At 37.2% G+C, this 20,794-nt stretch overlaps 1 protein-coding gene across 1 annotated transcript in view; it reads right to left on the reverse strand.

Annotated features, from left to right (window-relative positions):
- Nucleotides 1–4,547: 4,547 nt before the first annotated feature.
- GPATCH2 (G-patch domain containing 2) overlaps nucleotides 4,548–20,794 on the reverse strand; it is a 119,203-nt gene continuing 102,956 nt past the window's right edge. The window contains exons 9-10 of the mRNA XM_084203562.1: nucleotides 20,174–20,256; nucleotides 4,548–8,154 (exon numbers count right to left, since the gene is read on the reverse strand). Coding sequence (XP_084059688.1) covers nucleotides 7,985–8,154; nucleotides 20,174–20,256 — 253 coding nt within the window. The 3' untranslated portion in view covers nucleotides 4,548–7,984. The remainder of the gene's footprint in view (nucleotides 8,155–20,173; nucleotides 20,257–20,794) is intronic.

Genomic DNA, 20,794 nt, shown 5'->3' on the forward strand with positions numbered 1-20,794 from the left:
TTTCTCAGCTTAGTGCCTAAAAATCTGCACGTATAACCAATCCTGCACTGAAGTGCATGAACCTCTCAGATGGCTGGTGAGATGGCAGCCTGTGCCTGGAATAAAATCCCACAGCAGTGGCTACAAACTCCACAATCACCACACTTGACCCTTCTGGGAAGTCCAAACCTGCACTTACATTAATTTACCAGGACATTACTGCTAACTCAGAATGCTCTTGGAAACCGAGATGTGCCGACCCTTCCTTAAACCTGCAGTGAAATTTGCCTTGGATGCTGTTCTTCATAGGACATTCCAACAATTCCAAAAGAAGCTGAGGAGTAAGAATGTGCTGTCCATAGCACACCTTATTGAGCTCCTTGCTGTCTACTTGGAGCCTCTTGACCTGCCCAGTCAACAGCTTCCCAGCAGGAAGCCTGGCCATCCCTGCCTCCCCAGCCTCCCAAATCACATCCTCCTGAGCTGGAGGCATGGAAACTGCTGTAAAGGCAGCCTCCAATGACTGACCCATACTAGAACTACAAAAGCCACAGGGTGATTTCAGGTTTTGCAGTTCTTTGCTCTCTGGTGGGGAGCATTCAAATTTGGACAGACACTGGGAGACCTCCTCTGCAGAGCCTGAAGCCAGATGATTTCAGGGACCTCAAACTGTCAAGGCTTCCAGGTTCTTCCATTTTCCAGAAGGGAGGTTGTACCTGAGCCTATAGAGGACTAGCAACCCAGAACTGAACACTGGGGTAATTTAGTTTCTGACTAACCCATGGAATACACTGTGTCTTGGCTGCAGGTTAGAAAATTCCACAAACCACTAGATTTTGCTGAATAAACATTATCTGACACAAAAATGTTTTACTTTTTTGATGAATATAGCTGTAGATCTCACATGAGAATACCATTATACTAAGGAGCAGATCTTTTTCCTCTGAAGTCACCGATCTGGCTCACCATAGTGCAAATTCAGGATTTATTCTGTTAAAGGAAAGCCCAAGAGGAAGTCAGCACCTGAGCACTCTTCCCACTGCAAAGTGCCTCTACCAGCAGCTCTCCTGGAGTGCTGCCCATTCACAGCCCTGGATGTTTAAGAGGGAACCCAGCTGTGGGAGGAACACTTCTAATGTTAGCAATAACAGTGAAACAGGTATCAAATCCTGAGACTCCAGACTGCAGGTCTGATTCCTGACACCATTTCTCTGTGAACCTTTACTAAGGAAGACCCAGTGGTTACTGGGAAAACTGCAGGTATGTACAACGTAGAGGTTGAAAGGTGATCTTCTCTATTCCAACACTTTTGCCAGTGGTACCATTCCTGTCCATGTCTCTGTTCTATAAAATTCCTGGGCAAGAGCTACTGTTTAGCAGCTGACCCATCTGACAGGCAATGGATAGAAATTGCCTAAATTCAGTTAGTAAGAACTGTAATTCACATGCTCACTGACAAAAGAAGATGAAAAATAAATCAGCTTACACACCACAGTAAGTATAAAGGCAACTAGGTAATTGTGTTACTTATCATTTACATCACATTACAAAAACCCTTAAAATCATTACAGGCTCACTCTCAAAATCTCTTATTTCAGTAATAAGGCATACAAAAAAGAAATCTGTAAACTGTTCTTCCAGACAGTGGAAGTGTTTGAGTTTAATCCAAATTAACATACTGAGTATCACTGGCATTTTCATTCAACAGTTTTTTGCATCTTGTATTTACATATGTATGGTTCACATTGCGGATCATATTTGATACTAGAGGAAGAGTGAGCCAGCGCCACATTTACTGAGGATCTGGCATCTAGAAAATTTTAGATAAACATTCCACTTTCTTCACAATAGGTAGAACATCTGGATAACCTGGAATTTTTTTGGGGGGGGGGGCGGGGAAGGCAACATGTGGAATTCAAACTCAGTTCTGAGGACTTGAAACCAAAGGCACATTATTGAAAATCTGCACACTTGCAAATGCAATCAGAAAAATTCTTGTACTCTCCACCACAATATTCTGTAAGAAAACAAGTTTGTGTGAGAGAAAGCAGTGGTGAATAGCAGTAGGGGTTGTCAAAGACATAATATAAAAGTAGAAACATTTTATGGGAAGAAAAACTAGAATCCATTTGTACTGATTCTTCAAAGAATCTCCTTCAACTACTCAAAGCTACCTTGTAGGATAGTAAGTTAAAACAACATTATAGGCAACTTCCAAGGAAGAGGATTAAAAAAATCCCACCTCATTAGAAAAGAAAACAAAATTAATGGAAATGGACAAGCAAGGAGCAATCTGAGGTCCAGCACAAACAATAAAGCAGCTTGAGAAGATGGAGAAAGATTGAGTGTGGACAGGTGTAGAATAAGCTGACTTGCAGTGAAAGTTTGTAGGATTCAAAGTAGCAGATGCATGAGAAGTTTAACTTACCTCAGGCATTAAAACCTCCAGCATTCTTCAGTAGTAGGTCAAAATGTTGAGCCTGTTTTGCCAAAGACTAACACCTTGTTTGCAAATTAAAGAAAATATTACTTGGAAGATTAACGTTTTCTTTCTCTGCATATCTGTTGCATGACTTCCCTTACTCATCTGCCCCCAAATTTAAGAAATTTCAAACTTCCCACTGTATCACAGCTTCAGAAGTTTTGTTCCCTTCCATTAACTGCAACTCTCACTTTCCTGCTATATTCTATTTGAATGAACAAAAAAGACCCCATCCCACCAATAGAATCGCCTCCCGAATACTAAACTGACAACCCTGTATGAGTGGCTTGCCGTGCCTTATTTTGAACTCTGCAAAATTAAGATATTCCAGGCTGACATGGCAGCCTGACTCCCCACAATGCTGGAATGTATTGCTGTGGGTACTGCAAGGATAGACAGACTGACATTACCCACCTGCTAACCTGTACATTCCCGCAGCCGAAGAGCAGCTCTAGAAGAGCTCAGTGCTGAAGACGGGCCAGCACAATCCTGCAAACAGGCAGGTGGAACCTGAGGGAACTCTGATGCCACGTAAAATTTAGTATCTGTATCTTTTACAAGGAAGAAAGTCACAGCCTCAGTCTGCAAATTCTTCCATGCTGCTTATTTTTAGACAGTACTTGACATTTGGAAGCCAAAGGCAGATACGTGCAAAAAGTGTTACAAATCTCTCGCTGACTTGGGGCCACAGGAAGGACAGGGACCAACACAACAGCCTCATCAAGGACAAAGAAATCCAAAGTTCTCAGTGTTAAAATCTCTTACAACTGATGAAGGAAGGCAACAGGTGGCCCTTCAGGAAACTGACCTAGGAAGGGGCTGGAAAAGCAACTTCTGTAGAGTAGCAGAAATGACAGAAAATCTTGAGTGGAATCACCTGCCACATACAAGAGATTATGCTTCAAGAGAGGAAACACTGAGCATTATCACTAAAAACACACACAGGGCTACAGTTTTTCAGAAAAACAGACAAGTACTAAGAAGAAAAGACAACATTACAGACAAGGCATAACTGAAATGAGCATATCTATGATGAAATATTCTGATTGACATTTTAATAAGCTCATATATTTACAATAACACATACATACCTCAGAGGCTAATGATTTATATTCACAGTTTCAGAAGTCAAACTCCCCAATACTTAAATTCATCATAGCAATGTCATTAACAGGCCAAAAATAACAAACTTCTATAGATGGAATACTTAATATTAATTTAAACCACTTTTCATAGCTGTTAAAAACCAGTTCTCATTGGTGAGGGAGATCAAGCTTACATAATCTATTACTTCATGACTGAATATTCAAATACAAGCAACATGGTCAAAATAGCTCCAATATCTGTTTTATTGTAGGACAGAAGAGAATCATGAGAAGCCCAAACAACTTAATGCAATGTGCTCAGTTGCAAGTAAATGTGTGCTACCCCTTTTGCAGCTACTCCACTGCTCCTGAAAACTCTGCTAGGGATGGAAGTGCAATTAGAAAGTTTCTTGATTAAGAGTAAGAGGGGAGGGATCCCCATTTCTGATATGCCTTCACTGAAAGTGCCCTGGGAGAAGGGGAGAAGGAAAATAAAACAAAAGTTGGATGAGTTTTCCTTGGAGGAACAATTCTGGAGACTTGTTTGAAGAGAAAACACAAGGCCCTGTCACAGTTATCAAAGTATACATACCTAAGGAGTGAAGGGAACTTGTACTTAGAACTCTTAGAAAAAGATGATAACAAAAGTACTGCAAACATCTTAAATGAAGCATTTCCTGATACTGTGGTCTAACCTCTTCAGCAGGATAATAATAACCTAGGAAAGAAGTACCAGTAAAAAGGTACCTAAAAGGCAGTGTAATAGCTTAACACAGTATGCATTTACTTGGTACACGATATTAGCCACTTTAATTATATTTCCAGAAACAGCATGTTTTTGAACTTACCTGTGTAATAACAGCACTACTGAAAAGGGTAGGTTAAAGAAAAGAAAATACAAAGCCCATGAAGAATTGAGTCTATTTATTTTATTCCATCTTGCATTTGTGTTGTTAAAGCAAAGCGTTCTATACATATCATTTAGCTATTTACTGCTGTTCTACACCCATTATTGACCTAATTGCAGAAAGACAAATGCAGGGACAAGCTTGTTAAAACAAGCATATTGATAACGCTTCTCTGACTTAACAAATATTCATTTAGAAATAAGATACTGCTCATGGGTTTCTTTTATCAACAGTTAATGGCTCAATTCACAGAACTTGGAGACACCATGGAACATGGAGCAAAACGCAGTGCTGATAACAGGCAACGTCTCTTCTCTTCACTACACATTCTTCAGAGGAAGAATATTATGGTAACAGCGGAGCTACTGATTCAAATATTTAAATGGAAAGAATCTGGCAAGTGATGGATGACAACTTTTAGATACAAGATGATCTCATATTTATTTATGTAGGCAAAAAACTTCAGTGTCACAGGCATAAAGAAATATTGTCAGAAAAAACTTGTATATGTATTTTAAAATAATGTGTTCCAGCTTTATAGTAGGTATCAGAGTATGATTGCAGGTTAGACATAGGAAAGATCTGAAGAAAACAAACAGTAAATCCAAGTATTTTGACCTGTTTCAAAGCCAAATAACATTGCAATGGCTTTAAAAAAAACCCCTGCAATTAATTTTTGTTTCTTAACACTAGTTTAACTGTATGAAACCACACTGCTGGAGTGTCTTTAAAACCACTCCTGTGAGATGTGGAAAAATAAAATCACAGTGTGAGCCAGAATGGGAATTTTACTGTACAAAAAATATCTCAAAACACTACATGAAAATATTTTAATAAATCACTTTGTTCTACAGCTTCTAACAGGTAAAGTGTACTGTCAGCTGCGGCATCTATTGATAATACCTGGGGAAAACAAAGTGTATCTAGCTCTATATCAAAACCAGTTTAACTAACTTTAATGTCTAATAGATTCTCACCAAAAGGCTGATTTAGAACAAAAAAAATTAAGATTTTCAATCTGATTACATAGTTCTTCCATTATGACAGTCTACTAGGCTGGCTGCTTCACTGCATCTGTAGGAATGCATGAAAAAAGAGTTGAATGAGCTAAAGATGTTTTTCCTGAATATTTCCTTCTTACCTTTTAAAAACAGGAAACAGTTTCAAGTACTTTTGGGGCTCTACACTTATTTCTTGAGAAACTACTGCTATAGTAAATTACACAGAAATACTTCAGAGAAGTGTTATAGGTGCCATACTTCCAGTCCAAGACATGCAGGTGCTGGATCTAAAGCAGAACAGTGGAATTTTAACAGACTGAGTATTCTTTCACAGTTTTACAGACAGAGCTACAACAAACAGATCTTAAAAGAGTCACTTTTGCAATTCATGGGTTGAAAATGATTTTAAGGGATTTCTGATTGCAGTGTACAAAACAAAGAGGTTGTCAGGGTTCACTTGCTCTCAGGAGCACATGGCACTACAGAACAGGTACAGGCCACAGAAATGCATTATTTGGAATAACACACAAGTGGGCACCTCTTCCAGCTGCAGAATTCCAGGCTCTTGGCCCTTTGTAACTATGTGGCCTTGAAATTCTTTGGATATGGAATGTATTTAACCAAGGTCAGTTGTGCAAGAGATATTTGAAGTGGCAAACTCACATTATGCTATGCCCCAAAACCTTACAATAAAAAGTATCTTTTGCTGTATAAATCCCAATTCTGTTTAAAATTTCTTATAATTTTAAAAAGTAAAACCACACAATCATACAAAGTATTTAAACAGCAATAAATAGTCTTCCTGAAACTCAAAGAACATGTGCATTTGCATGCAACTATCATAAAAACAACATCAGGTACTAATCTGTAATCTCTACACTATGGTGGTATGCTGAAACAATGTTCCCAACCTGACAGCAATCGCATTGGAAAATATGAACATTTCTTTCAAGCAAATTTAATGCTATAATGCTGCTGGTTTTCCTCTTCCTGCTACTATTTTCCTGGAGAAATGGGTGAAGCAGAGAGAAAAAGGAAAGTAATAAAAACACATCTTAAAATTAATCACTATATTTCACAGTTGCATGAACAAAGCTGTGCTCTTTTTATCCTAAAGAAATATCTTTGCAAGCATCTAAGTATTTTTCTAAGTATTTTTCCCTGCAGCCTGGGAGCTGTGGAAGGGAGATCCTCCGCTTGAAGAAAAAAAAAAAGACTGGAGAATCAAATCCTGTTCCCTCTGCAAAGAGGGTAAATATTGCCAGCTACTAGAGACATGGGTGGTGAGAGGGGCACGATTTTCTCCTTAGTCCATCTGAAAAACAGTTTCCTTCAGCCCTATCATTTAATTTTAAAGTGGAATTTGTTTTATCCTGCAGACTAATAAGTACCCTAGGAGCTTGATTGGTTGGTGCTTAATGAAATTGCTTCTGCTGACATTAGATACATTAGGATACTGATTAAAACACTTAATGATCCCTCTTGATTTTAAATTGCTAGCTTAGATTTGTGAGATGCCATCAAAGTATCTTTTTCCCTCCTTTCCTCCATCCTAATCCTGCTTCTCCTTGCCCTTTTTCTGTCCATGATCCTTAAAGGTTGTGGCTCATTGGCAACAGCTCAGTCACAAACCAAACGTTATCACCATGTTGAATACTGCATTGTTTAAAATGTGCCAAACCCCAGAATAAACACTGAAACACAGTCATCCCTGAAATACAATTTCCTGTTTCAAAGCTCAAACTATTCTTAAATGTGGCAATACTGAGGATTATTAATATGAAGGGAAAGCCAAAGTTAGAGTAAACTTTAACTCTGTAAAATATTTGCTGAGGAAAATTAATTTTGTAAATGTAAAAACAAGTATAAAAACACTACTTTTCTGCTTGAATGTGGAAGACAGTAATACATTGCCAGAAAATGGTGTTGGAATGGGATTCCTACGACAACAAAGCTGTTTTTCATTCTCTTAGACAAAATTGCATACCATATCACCTTCCAGTGGGAAATATGTATGTATTATGGCCATAATGACAATTTATACTTAAATACTGTTAAACACTACAAATACCAGGTTTGGAAACTTTGCCTGAAAAGGGGGAAGCCACAATAGCTGTTAAAAGGTCCATTTTCCTCAACAAATCTGATCAAGGCTCTTGAGATGAAATTATACACACAAAACAAAATTTACTTATATACTAAAACCTGCTGTGCCAGAAGCTTTTACCAAAAAAGGTGAGTATACTGAATTTTATGCTTAATACAAACCTTAAGACCACAGAAAATAAAAAAGTAGAAGTTTTTGTACATTTTAGCACCATTATGAAGTTAGACTCGAATGCCAGCTCTGTCACTGTGGCTGTACCTTGCAGCTGGTGGAGTTTGTGTGAAGCTCGTTGACTTCAGCTATCTCTGAGAGAAGAAAAACTGGATTTGCCAATCACAACAAATAATATGTTTGCCATTTTTTCCTTTTTCTTTCTTTTTTTTTTCTTTTTAAATTAATTTTGAGCTTTATTTTTATCTCTGTCAGCTAAATCCAAGTCCAAGTCCTTTGGGTCTCTGGATGGCTCGTATGGGCTCTGCTATCCCTTTGCCGTCTGGTCCGAGACCCGTGCCTGGGGTCCACCCCATGCTCTGAAGCATTCTGTTTCCAATGTTGTTTTCTGGGATTGGTTGGGTGTTTTCACCTACAAACCCTGAGATTAAAGAAATACACAGCATTAATCAGCACTGCCTGCCATGTGGAGAAGAGCAGGATAATCTCCCGTAAAGCTTTAAACCTTCTTATTCTCCTAATTCATCTAACAGGTTTCTAGAACAGGCTGTCTTTGCACATGTTGACCTCTTGACTGCATATGATTCTAAATAATACAGTCTAATGCTTTTATTTTTAATGCTTTTGAAGATGCATTCTGTTTTTACATATGACAAACAGTATCATATTATATTCCAATATGGTGGATTTCACATCAGCCTCAAAGACTATAAATCACGTGCAGATGTCTACCAGTACATTGTCAAGATCACATGAATTTCCAGTCCTATGCAGTCACTAAGAAGAGACATCATAGTAACATGACCATCACTCTGTTCTTAGCAATATTTATCAATGACCTGCCTCAATAAAAACGTTCTGATTAAACAATTATAGCTCTTACAGAAACAGTACAAACAGGTGGTCAACCACTCTGTAATTCAGCTGTACCTTTACTCAGTTTCTCTTTTACTGAACATTGTGAATTTTGATATGTCCAAAGTTACTTTTGGTGTTTTGAATTTTACTAAGTGTTGTTTACACTCTCTTCTTAGCATTGAGATCTCTCAGAAATGCTACATACACACCACAGAAAAGAGTACCAACATTGCAAGTGTTAGTATATGTTTGTTACAATAACAGATTAATTTTTTTATAAGAAAGAGTTTTTTCCCTATGAATACATAATTTAAAAAACAAAACAGTGAAGTCAAAATAATAAAGCTATTTTTCCCCTTCATCAACCAGACTCCCCAAGCCAGAGTTTAGAGACAATGCATGGATAAGCATTCTAAATATAATATCTTGCACAAGGGATATTTATTTCAAGAATCTGTGTTAAAATGTATCAACTTCCACCATGCAAACAATTTTAAAAAGGACTGAAGGTTTTGAACACAAGCAGTTGCATGTACACAGCAGGATTTTGTTTTCAGCATTATTCAACATCACCCTGCCCAACAACAAAATAAAAAAAAAACCTCAATGTGCCCAGCTTCAAAACTATCTGTTTGATTTTCTACCTATTTATTCTGCCTGCTACTTTTTGAAAAATACTGTAGTAGAAGCCTGTAATTTTGAGTTCTTGGAGACGATAATATCTTTAGCCAAGAACTTACCATTGACAAGCAGCTGGCTTATCATTATATTAACTTACTAAGCAAGAACACCAAAAAGTTCAACATGAGCTTCTAAAAAGCCTAATTTATCACACACACAAAAAAAAAGGCAAGGCCCCACAGTGGAAACTGCATATATAGACAGAAATTCAAAATGAGAGGTGCATATTAAAAACCTCATGATGATTGTGACGATGAATTTACAGTACTCCAGATTATCTACTATAGATCGTTCATATTCAGTAAAACACCGGCTACATAAAAGGCAGACTGCTTTCTAGTATCTCAGCTCCTCAGTCAAAGAAATAAAGGAGTGCATAGAGGGAAGGCATCCTTTAATACTGGTTTGAAGCTATGCTTAATGCTAGGCTTAAAATAAAGGCTTTTAAGTCAGCAGCCTCCAGTCCCTGAGAGGGTTCTTCTTGAACTGACCAGCACAAAATTCAATGTCCAAGACTTCCTTTCTTTTCAGGCCCCCACAGGCAGAGGCAATTTTCATACAAATGAGTCCCTGGCACTGCCTGGCATACACAACACAGGCTTTGTAACCTTCCCAGTTATACTTTCTAGCTAAAAAAAAAAAAAAAAAAAAAAAGAAAGAAAGAAAGAAGAAAGGGTAGAAAGGGTACTGTTCAACAAAAATTCTGGTAAGCCTCATAAGTAAAACCCTGGAACTGTGTTTTGGTCCACTTTTTATAAAAAGTGATGGCAAAAAATGAAGCATCATTCCAGTAAATGTTTGTGGAACAATTAAGGGGAAAACTTCAAGGGGAAGAGAGATCCAACAGACCTGCCAAGCAGGAAAGAGCAGGCACAAGGGTGTATTTTATGACACCTAAAAACTGGAAACATGAAACCATTCATAATGCTGCCTAGGCAGAGGCAGCAATGCTGCTGGAACAGTATGCAAGGCATAGCCTGAGACAACATAAACAGCTTTTTTGCTTTAGTCTATTCAGGGGAAAAACCCACAGAGCTCTTCCTGTAACAGATGTACCTTCCTATATGAATTTCAATTCCTGAGACAGCCAGAGGAACCTCACAAAAAAGACATATGAAAGAACACTCTGTACCTTGACATGTTATTTAGTAAACTGGTGCTTCTATTTTTGATACCTTTTGAAGCAATTCAATGTTGTTTTTCTGTGACAAGATAATTGGAATTATTTGTTTTTAAAGACATGCAAGTACTGCCAGAATGTGTATACAATATCTATTTTTCCCTCCACTGTACATACTTTTATATCTCCTATTAAAACAGAAGCTCTCCCTAAGAGTCCTGCTTTACTCTTGTAAATCATCAGATTAAAAAAAAAGGAGAAAAAAGAAAAAGAAAGAAAAGAGAAGCTACCATAACCTTGGTTTCACAACCCACTCTGGGCAAACAATCAAACAACATACACTGTCCAAAGGATGTGTTTGAAGGCTTTGTACTGCAGCAAGAATAAAGAAAAATCAAAACCCCACCCATCTTGCCTATACTACTAATTGACTAATTACTTCTTCTCATAAATGAGGTGAATACAGATTGCTTTTATTTGAATTGTGAAAATGGCCATTCCATTGCACTACAGTTAGCTTTTATATGGATACTACCTATGTCTGCCTTTAACATTCCTGCTATTTTTCACCTATCACTTGAAAAATTAATCTATAATGCAACATATTTTACTTGAATCCAAAGAATGTGGATAGTGGCATTGCCCTCTTCCTCCATTTCATGAGCAATCAGCAGGTTGGAAAAAATCCCAACATTTGCATTGCTGATAGACTGCATGACGGGAGAGAGCTCTTAAAAATCATACTACACTGCGCGCTATTCCCCTGACCCCCATTCCTGTGCTTTGGGCTTTTATTTTCTAATTAAAAGCAGTAATTGTCCTTGCAATATTCATCTTCAAGTTCAGTTTTTAATTCATGCCTATGGCACTTCTTGGACTAGCCAGTAGGGCCTGTTAGAGAGAATGGTCCAAGCACACGGCCTTGAAAAGGGCTGTGCTACCTCTGGGATGTGTTCAGTCTTGACCCACCCAGGAGCAAGAGCAAAACCAACCCATTGTGCTGTCCCACAAAAATAACTATGCAGAATCAGATTAAAAAAAAAAAAGGGAAAAAAGGGATACATTTTTCTAATTTTAATGCTGTATGATGTTTCCAGGAGTTACAAGGATGTCTCTGCACTAATAATTTGTAGGAATTTCCTGTGCAGTCCATCTTTTTTTTTCTACAGACACAAAATGTTTTTAGCAACCCTAACAATTGATTCCTGATCTACCAGATGAGTAGTCTGCACGTAGAAGTGGTTGCCATTATATGAAGGAGGAGCAAACATTAAGGTATAGTAACTTGTTTGAAAAGACAGCTCTGTAAATTACCCTCAGCTTATGTTCCTTCTCTCTGCAATACTCACAGCTGAAAGAATAAAGGACAATTCTCAAATCTTTGTGTGTCTATTCACCTGTGTATATGAATAGACACACTTCAAGGTCTACATTTTTTATGCATATGACCTTACATACATGGAATATGAAATCAGTGAGTAGTAAGTGACAAAATTGGGAAGTGGAAAGCAAAAATTCATCACATTTGTTTAATTTTGGTATGATACTTATGATGGCATTAAAGGCAGGTTTTAGTGAAAAATAAAGGTATGTAATTTTTTCTTAACAGCTGTTGAGACAGGTATGTCCTGGTTAAACAGTACACTAGCATTCAGTGCCATACCCTTGATTTTACAGTGATTGCCATGAATTAATTTAATTCCATCTGTAAGCTAAAATCAGATCAGAGGTCTAATGCTGCTGCAGGCTTCACATCTGTTTAATCATTTTTGGATACAGCAGCTTGCAAAAGTTCAGCTTTTAAATTTGCTTCATATTTAAGAAACAATGTTACACCAGTGTACAACATTGTCAGCAGGAAACAAATGAGCCTAAGAACAGTTTTGATCTGACAGACCCATTTTATTTGCAAAATGCTTCTACAAATTCAAAGCTCAATATTGAAGTTATCATTTATTACAGAATAATAAAGGAGCTATGACCTCATAAACTACTATTGTCACAATATTTATTTGTATGGTCCAATTGCTGGATAAGACTAGCATCAAGCATGTTTGGCTTATATTGGGCTGAATAAAACCAGAATACAGCTAGGATCAAGCGCTCAGATAACCCTTATTTAAGAAAATGTGTGGGTTTTTTGTTGTGTTTCTCTTTTTTCCTCTCAACCCCCCCAAGCTGTAAGAACCAAATGAAGGCATAGTGAAGTAATTTCATCTCTGGCCACAGCACTATTTCTGTTGTTAAGAAAACGGGGTTTTAAACAGTTCTGAGAAAATGACACTGTACATAAATATAGTCTTGCCCTTTCATCTTTCTTTTGTACGATTAAGACTTGTGAGCACAACAGCAATGCCTTTGCAGAGCATACCACAACTATTATTTCCTCTTCTATCGCTCCCAGCAGCCTTAAATCCTTTAAATCCTTTCCTAGAAGGATCTCTTTTTGCTTGGGTAATTTTTGCAATACATGGCCTGCTAACCCTTACCCCCTACCCTGGATCTCACTTATGTCTATCACAGCAGAGTCAGTCTTTCTACCTCAAATCTTCCAAGGAGCATTGCGGATGGTAATTCACTTGCGTAATTGGCTCAAGAGATGAAAATCTTGTATCTGCCTCTCTTAGCCACTAATCTATCCAGCTGACTGCAAGCCTAATTGGCAGCTTGTTTAGTAATTTGGCTCCTAAAGTGTTGTATTGATGTTGGATAAACAGCCAATGGAAGCAGAAATGATACATGCTGATTCTCTTTAAAAGCTGGTGCACTTTCCCCCTCATTTTCTGAAAGCATTTAATATTTCATCTATTCTTTTTCTTTTCTGACTCCTCACCAGACAGATGAGCTCAGACCAGTAGGGACTGATCCTGATACACAAGGAAACCAATCAGAAAAATACATAGCTGTAGTCTGTCTTTTTATGCCAGCTCTCTCTAACTAGCAAAATGAGAATCAGACTGCCTAAATGTTTATGCTCTTAAAATTGTTTTGGGTAATTGCACAAACACAGCTTCAGAAGCACAGCCACCAGCTGCATGGTGATTTTAAAACTCAGTACCTGCAGCGATTTTCAAAATTCAGTACATATGGCTGTGTATCTACTAAAAAAACCCACAAAACACCAAACCAAAACTAAAACAACTCAGCTATGAGAATGCTATGAAAATTGTTTAGCTAATATTTGAGACTGCTTTAGTTCACCAGACTAACATATCCCTCACACTGAGCTATCTAAGACTATCTAAAGAATAACTTCAGAATTATAATGTTCAGGTAAGTCTGCTAGCATTGAATTTTATTCTAACAGAGAGATAAGAATAGCAGAGAGGACATAGCTATGACTTCAGCAGGTGCTGGACATCTCTGTATTTATCCCGTATCCACAGCAGAGTTTTGCTGATGTTAGCACTGCCATAGTTTCATTCCTACTACCCTGTCTCAAGGGGTATTAAATGTGCCCTGGGTAAACACACCCTACCTGGAAGCATAGACTCTAGATTTAAATCTATTTTCAACTCTCCTGAATATAAACATAAATTCACACACCAGTGAAGATTGTGACACTGAATTTTAGGTTAAACTGGTTATCCAGAAACACAGATCACTTGGAATTGGATTTGCAGGTGCTCTTCTTCTTCCATTCTTTACTGGGCTACACTGTGCGTGGAGTAGAACTTCTTGCCCATTCAGTCTTTGCTGCTATAAAATTGGTTGGAAGAGTTGGTATTTTTAGATTGCCGTTTATCCCTCTGTAAGGGGAATCTCTTGAATACCCAGGACTCTCTTTTCACTTCAGTCCAAAGCAGGTCTTTGTTTTACACCTTGTCTTTGATGACAGAAACGTTGTCACTGGATGGCACTTTGGAAGAAGCATTCTCACTGGGGGACGTGGCAAAGCTCTGTTTAACCCCCCAAAAATTCAGGAAAATGAATCCCATCTGATAAGCATTCCCTCGCTTTTACAGAAAGACTTGTGACCTTACAATGAAACCCACTGGAAATCCAAAGCAAAAATTTTCTTTGGGAAACCCAGAGTACGTACAACAGATTTTATAAGGAACTTTTCCACCAATTGCAAGGCTTTTACAAAAAGACAGAAATCTTGCCTGAGCTGGAAACCTGATCAATGAATTTTATTTCCTCACATGGTAAACAGGTATTTTTATTCCTCTGAAGTGTCAAAACTTTCTGCATAAAGCTACCAGGTTTATGCACAGACCTCCTTCCTTATTCAAAGAGTGAATCATATGCTGAAAAAACTTGCAGAAAACTGGGTTTTGCATCATCTCTACCAGGGACTGTTTGCAGCAGTGCTCCCTATTCCCTCAGGAGAAAGAAAAACTAGTCACCAGCAACTGAGAGATTGTTGTGCAGAGCTGGCATAAGAAATGATGCTGACTGAGGGAAAACTGCATGTTTTAACTGCCCGACTGTCTGTGTTTTAACAAAAATCCTTAGCAATTATCAACCTAAAACTGACTGATAGAAAAATCAGGCACTTCTTTTATTGGTTGAGTTCTAGGAAAACTACAGGACATCCATTTGCCCATCTGAGGAAGGTGATGGTTCTAACAAACTGCACATAAAAAGGAGGTGGCTCCTCTCTGTGGGGAACCACTTTAATATGTTAATTGGCAGAGAATGTGCAGAACTTGCAGAGCACATAACTGCCCTTGAGGATGAGTCTCCCTACTGATATCTCTGTTTCACTTAAAGCCAGTCCTCAAGTGTACAACTGCTTAATGGAACAAACCTTTGAAACTGTAAAATAATGTCTGGTTTGACTTTTTTTTCCCCCAGATTTCCACTATATTAAGGGTACTCTCTTTTGTTATCTTCTCCAGTAAGCTGGTTTATGGTTGCTGAAAGTGAAGCAAAAAAATCCATGGAATCACAGAACATCTCAATTTGGAAGGTACCCATAAGGACCAGAAAGTTCAGCTTCCAGTAGAGGCAATGTGAATGGTTTCCATAACCAGAAACAGCTATCTTACGAAAGACTGCCACAGTAATTCAGGGAATTATTCTTGAAGCTTCCACATTTCACAAGATAACAACACTTAGAAAGACAGGTACAGTCATCTTCTACCAATCTGAATATTTCCTCTTGACTTCATAGTGGTTGTGTGTACAGCCTGTAGAACATTTGTCTTCTCTCTAGATCACAAGAAATCCATCAGCCATTGTCCAGGATAAGCTTGTCCTGGTTGAATTGCAGGTCTTCTGAACTTTCTGAACTCTGGTGTTTGTAGGTAAGATGCCTTGCCTGAACTTGCCATCTCAAGTTCAACACAGAAAGCCTTTTGCTCTGAAGGGACTGCAGCTTCCAATACTGGACGGCACTCTGCAATCTTTTAACTTCTAGTTTGGTGAGACAATATGGTAGAAGAAACAAAGAAACAGAAAGAAGTCCCTAAAATTTAACTTGCTGCCAAGTTAGATACCAATGAAAGAAAAACGAGAGTCCATGGGCTGCACAACCAAGCAGGCATGAAGTGCATGCCAGGAAGGACTCTGGCAGACTGAGGGTAAGAAATGGTGCAATGCAATAAGGGAAAGGATTCACAACATGCCAATGTTGCATTGCCCTATGACAAGGGATTTCTTCAAGGATTTCTTCAAGGGATTTATAGCAGTGTCTATAGAGTTGTACATTTGGTAGACAGAAAAGCAGTGAATCAAGTTAAAATAAAATAAGCTTATTGTCTAGAGTTTTGGAAATTTATGGTCAGTTCATCCAAGTACCCCAAAGTTTACCTTTTCCCTGAAACTATCCCACTAAGTTGACCTTCACCACAAACTCAGCCTCAGCCACCTCTGTTATCACACTGTAATCACAATCTTTTTCAAATCATCATTTTGGTTCTGCAGATATTCAGGTCTGATTTTTAATCACTGACATATTAAGCATCAGCAAAATAGTTTGCTTAGCTGTTCCACTGGCAATTTTTAAAAAGGAATGAAAACATGTACCCTTTTGATTACCTTGTTAAAGTGAGTCATGATGGCATTATAGCAGTGCTCAGTATTTCTGCTGTAATTAAGAAACTGTCATATTTTTCATTAAAACACATTCTTTAAAATGAGACTTTTAACTTGGTCATTTCAATCAGGACCAGCCTGAAGTGTAGCATGTGCATGCAACATGCCAACTAGATAAAGACTATGACATCTGAAATTTGTTTTTGCAAAAGGTAAGTATTAAAGTGCCCCTTACATGCATAGTAATTAAACTATTTTATGTAAACATTTTCTGCATTTTAAATAAAAAATAGCTTTCTCCTCTTATAACTGGTTTTTAATGCTGCTCCAAACTGTAAACCCCACTATGCAACACCAGAGTAAAAAGATTGTTTTGAAATAGAAATAAATTACTATTTACAAGGCATACAAATATGAGATGTGAAGCAGAATTTGATGATTTTTCCCCCCAACATTTAAGACTTAGACGTTTGTTATTTAAAAAGAAAATCTAAAATATCTCAAGAGATTGAACAGGAGATGATAAAAATCAAAAATCTTGTACATAAGAGTCAATTACAAAGAAACTGGGATAAAAGCAAATTCTGTATATGGTATCAAAAATTTTGTCGCACCTATTGGTTTGACATGAGACTTAAACTAGATAATCTAAGATTGAAATTGCTGCAAATATTCCCAGTGCATGTGTTTCAAGTAGTAACACTACCTTGCAAAGAATGTTCTTTCTCTAGCAAAATTTGTTGTTGTTGTTGCTAATTTTATTATCACTTTCATTAAACTGGTCCCAGTATTAAAAGGACTATTTCCATGACAATGGATTAGTTTGTCTAAGAGGTCCTTTTACAAACTTGAGAGCACTGTATCGCTGCAGTGAAATATGTCAAGGTGTCACATGAAATAGCTCTACCACTTAGGTAGTCAGAGGGCAGAGAAGGTCATTGAGAATGACCTGTTCTCACACGAGAACAGATTCACTGGAATAATATTGGTTTCATGGAAGAAATCATCCAAAAGAGTATTTAAAAGGTACAATACCTCATACTTCAGTTGTGGGAAGTAATCAATTTTCACTAGTATCAGTTTTTTGTTGATTAATTTACTATCTAGGTTCAACCATACACATACGGGATATATGAAACATCCACAAAATAGAAAATTTATCCTAGGAAAAAAGACAGAATATGATACTCCTGTATCAGTACTGTCAGTTCCTAACCATCCATGCCTATATTATCTCCCATTTTCTTCACTGCTATTCAACACATCTTTTCTTCACCTTTACAAATGACATTTTTGAAACGATAAAATGCTCTGTGCTGCTCAAACTTTCTTGCTTCAATAGTTTCTCAATGCTGTACAAGTAAAGCTACATCCTTTGTTACTAATACACACAAACCTATTGGTATGTGACTTTGACTGCAGGCTGAGAACGGGCTATAAATTTAGAAATCAATATCTAACTCTATCAATATTCATTTTACTTTTTCAATACAAAATACAAAGGTGAAAGAGCAGTAAATAAGCTGGAGTACTGAAATAAATTGGGTGTTCTTGTCACAATTAATAAATGTTTAACCAATCACACTGCTTGCTACAGAAGTCTGTGCCTTGGTGAGGTGTCTGAAAGTAGCAGGTGCTACCCTTGTGAGACTCAAACCCAGGGAACGAGTTCCAATACCTTGTTAGGATCATTCTCATCCAGTGCCTTTAGGTCACTGGGCCTAAAGGCATAAATGACCATTTTCAGCACTGTGCAGATTTTTACAAGAGTTAATTGACCAACGTATTTTTTTCCAAATGCAAATGGGAATTTAGAAAACACTCTTACCAACACATTGACTCAGACCAAACTTGGCCAATTTCAAGTCCATATAAAGAAAACACTTGCAGTAAAGAAGTCATTTACAGACAGCCTTTCAGGTTTCACTATGATATCAAATACAAACACTTATTAGGAGAATGCTTTTTTCATTTCCAACTTCTACTCATGTAAACAACTTCCGTATTTTTTTCTTTCAATAAAGAAGCTCACAAATTCTTCTACATAAAATCAAGCCCTTCTATTCCCATATCTTAGCTAACTAAAACTACTGAAAGAAGAATAATCAAATAAGCAATTTCCTATTTTAATCCCAATTTCCAAACATGCAGTCATTCTAAAAGAAAACCCTGTTTCTTTCATAAGATCTTATGGAACACTGACAAAAAACAAGGCCTGTGACAGATAAACAATCATTTAGCTGTAGAAAGGTTAGCCTTTGAGAAAACTGTAATAACCTCTAGTATGCTATACATTACTTATACACAGGTACAAGCTTATTCACTATTTACCAAAGGTTCTATTTGCTTAAAAACTTACAAGGATGGAGTGTAGAAAAACAACAACTTTTCTAAGACCACAAAAAAACATTCTCAATCCTCCTGATCACAAGAAAATTGAAAAGATTACCTTGAACTTGAAAGGAAAAGAAGGCACATTAGTTAAAAATTACCTCATATGATACCTTTATCACCATTATTCTCTGTTGCTCTTCATATAAAGGCAAACTTTGGGGCAAAACAATTTCTAAAACTGTGAGTTCATGGACACATAACATTGAATGACCACATATTTGCCTTAGTATCAAAATATTGGCTTTGTAAAGTTACACAGAGGACCCAGCTTGTAAAATAAAATTCTGAACACTGAAAGCCCAAAGTAAAGTGAATAATAAAATTAATTTCACGATACTTGATAACCTCTCAGTACAAAATGACATCCTCTAGTACTTGAAAGTTGTGAAGTGAAAATCACCTTGTAGAAATAATTACATTATTCTCTCTTCAGCCATTAAGTATTTTTCTTTCTCGATTCACATATGTTCAGAGTCTTAGAAGCTGACCCATAGATTCTCTTTTTTTCATACTGCTGCCACTAAGGTACTTTTATAACATTGTTAATATTATTCCTGGTCTGTTTCTGCCACTGAGGTTTGAAACAAAGAAGTTTCAGGAGGGGGAATTCAGTTAGAATACAAGTATTAGGCATCACTAAAGACATCTACTTGAAATATATTTGAAAATTCTATGCGTTGCAAATGTTGCTGCTGTAGTTTATGTATGATTAGGACATGCAGTCCAGATTTCTGTATTAGAAATATATATAAAGGCTCACATGGGCTCACATACAACCGAATCTTTCCAGTATGCAATATATATAATTAATACAACAAACTGACGAGAGTCCTATAAATCACTGCTAAGTATTGAAAAAGTCATTTCACAGTTGTGACATCAGCAAAATGCATCCAATGGTTGTGACCTTGCATCTGTAAAAATCTTTCAGAAATGTGCTTGCAAGTGCTTCCTGTTTAATCTACAGCACTAATTTTAAAGCTGTGGTTTCACAGCTTTATCACCACATTTTCGATTGTTTACCCAAGAATTCACATCCTAACTTTATTGTGCAGGGTATTTAGAGCATTCATATGCAGAAAACAAGATGCCTCAGGTCTCTTCTCTTGTAATGTTTGAAGGGGCATAAGCAGTAATCTTTGCTGTCTCAGTATATGAAAAAGGATTTATTGTCTTTAAAGAAGTGCTGTGCTACAAAGGACTGGAAATTGGCAATGATTGCAGGAGAGTGGAGAGAGCCTATTTATTTCTTAATATTTATTAATAAATAAGAATAGAATATATCTGAAGTTATATGGGAAGTTATTGAATTTATCAAGCTTCTCCCCAGGTCACTGACCTACTGCTTTGTGTTTAGAGATTTAACATTTTGTGGTTTGTGCTCTGTCCCAGGGAAATTGGTTACCTGTGGGTCCTGGCAGGGGAGCAGCTTTCCTTCTCCGCTTGATGTCTCCCATGCACAATGATCCTAAATGTACACTGGTTTGCCTGCAAGTAATTATAGGAGAAAACTATTAACAAAGGAAGAAAACTGCCACATAAATACTCAGCTTGTATAATCTGAACCTATATCAAAACATTCTCAACCAAGATGAAGCTTCACAGTCAAGCCACCAATCTTGTTTATATCGAAAGATAATTATGTTTGTTGACAAGCGCTCAGTATCTAAATGCAGCATCATAAATTGTTACTGGAATGAATAAATATAAATATAAAGGGAATGCTTTTTAATTTTCAAAACTGGCAATCTGTCTAGCTCAACATAAAACAAAAACACTGTTGCTCCTGACAGGAAAATAGCTAAGATTAATTATCTAAAGAGATCACAATGCTGTTTGTAGGTTATCAATTGGCTGGTAATGCTTTACTGTCAGAGCAGCATTTATTACATGGAAAATATTATCAATTTTTTTAAGGTAAGATGAAGAATGAATGAGAAAACATGAAACAGTAAACTCTTCAAAGGTACATGAAATAAACTTGTAGCATAACAATTTATCCTCTTCTAATTCACTGGCAAGTTGT

Source organism: Fringilla coelebs (assembly GCF_963513975.1).
Source record: "Fringilla coelebs genome assembly, chromosome: 3".
Classification (NCBI taxonomy): Eukaryota; Metazoa; Chordata; class Aves; order Passeriformes; family Fringillidae; genus Fringilla; species Fringilla coelebs.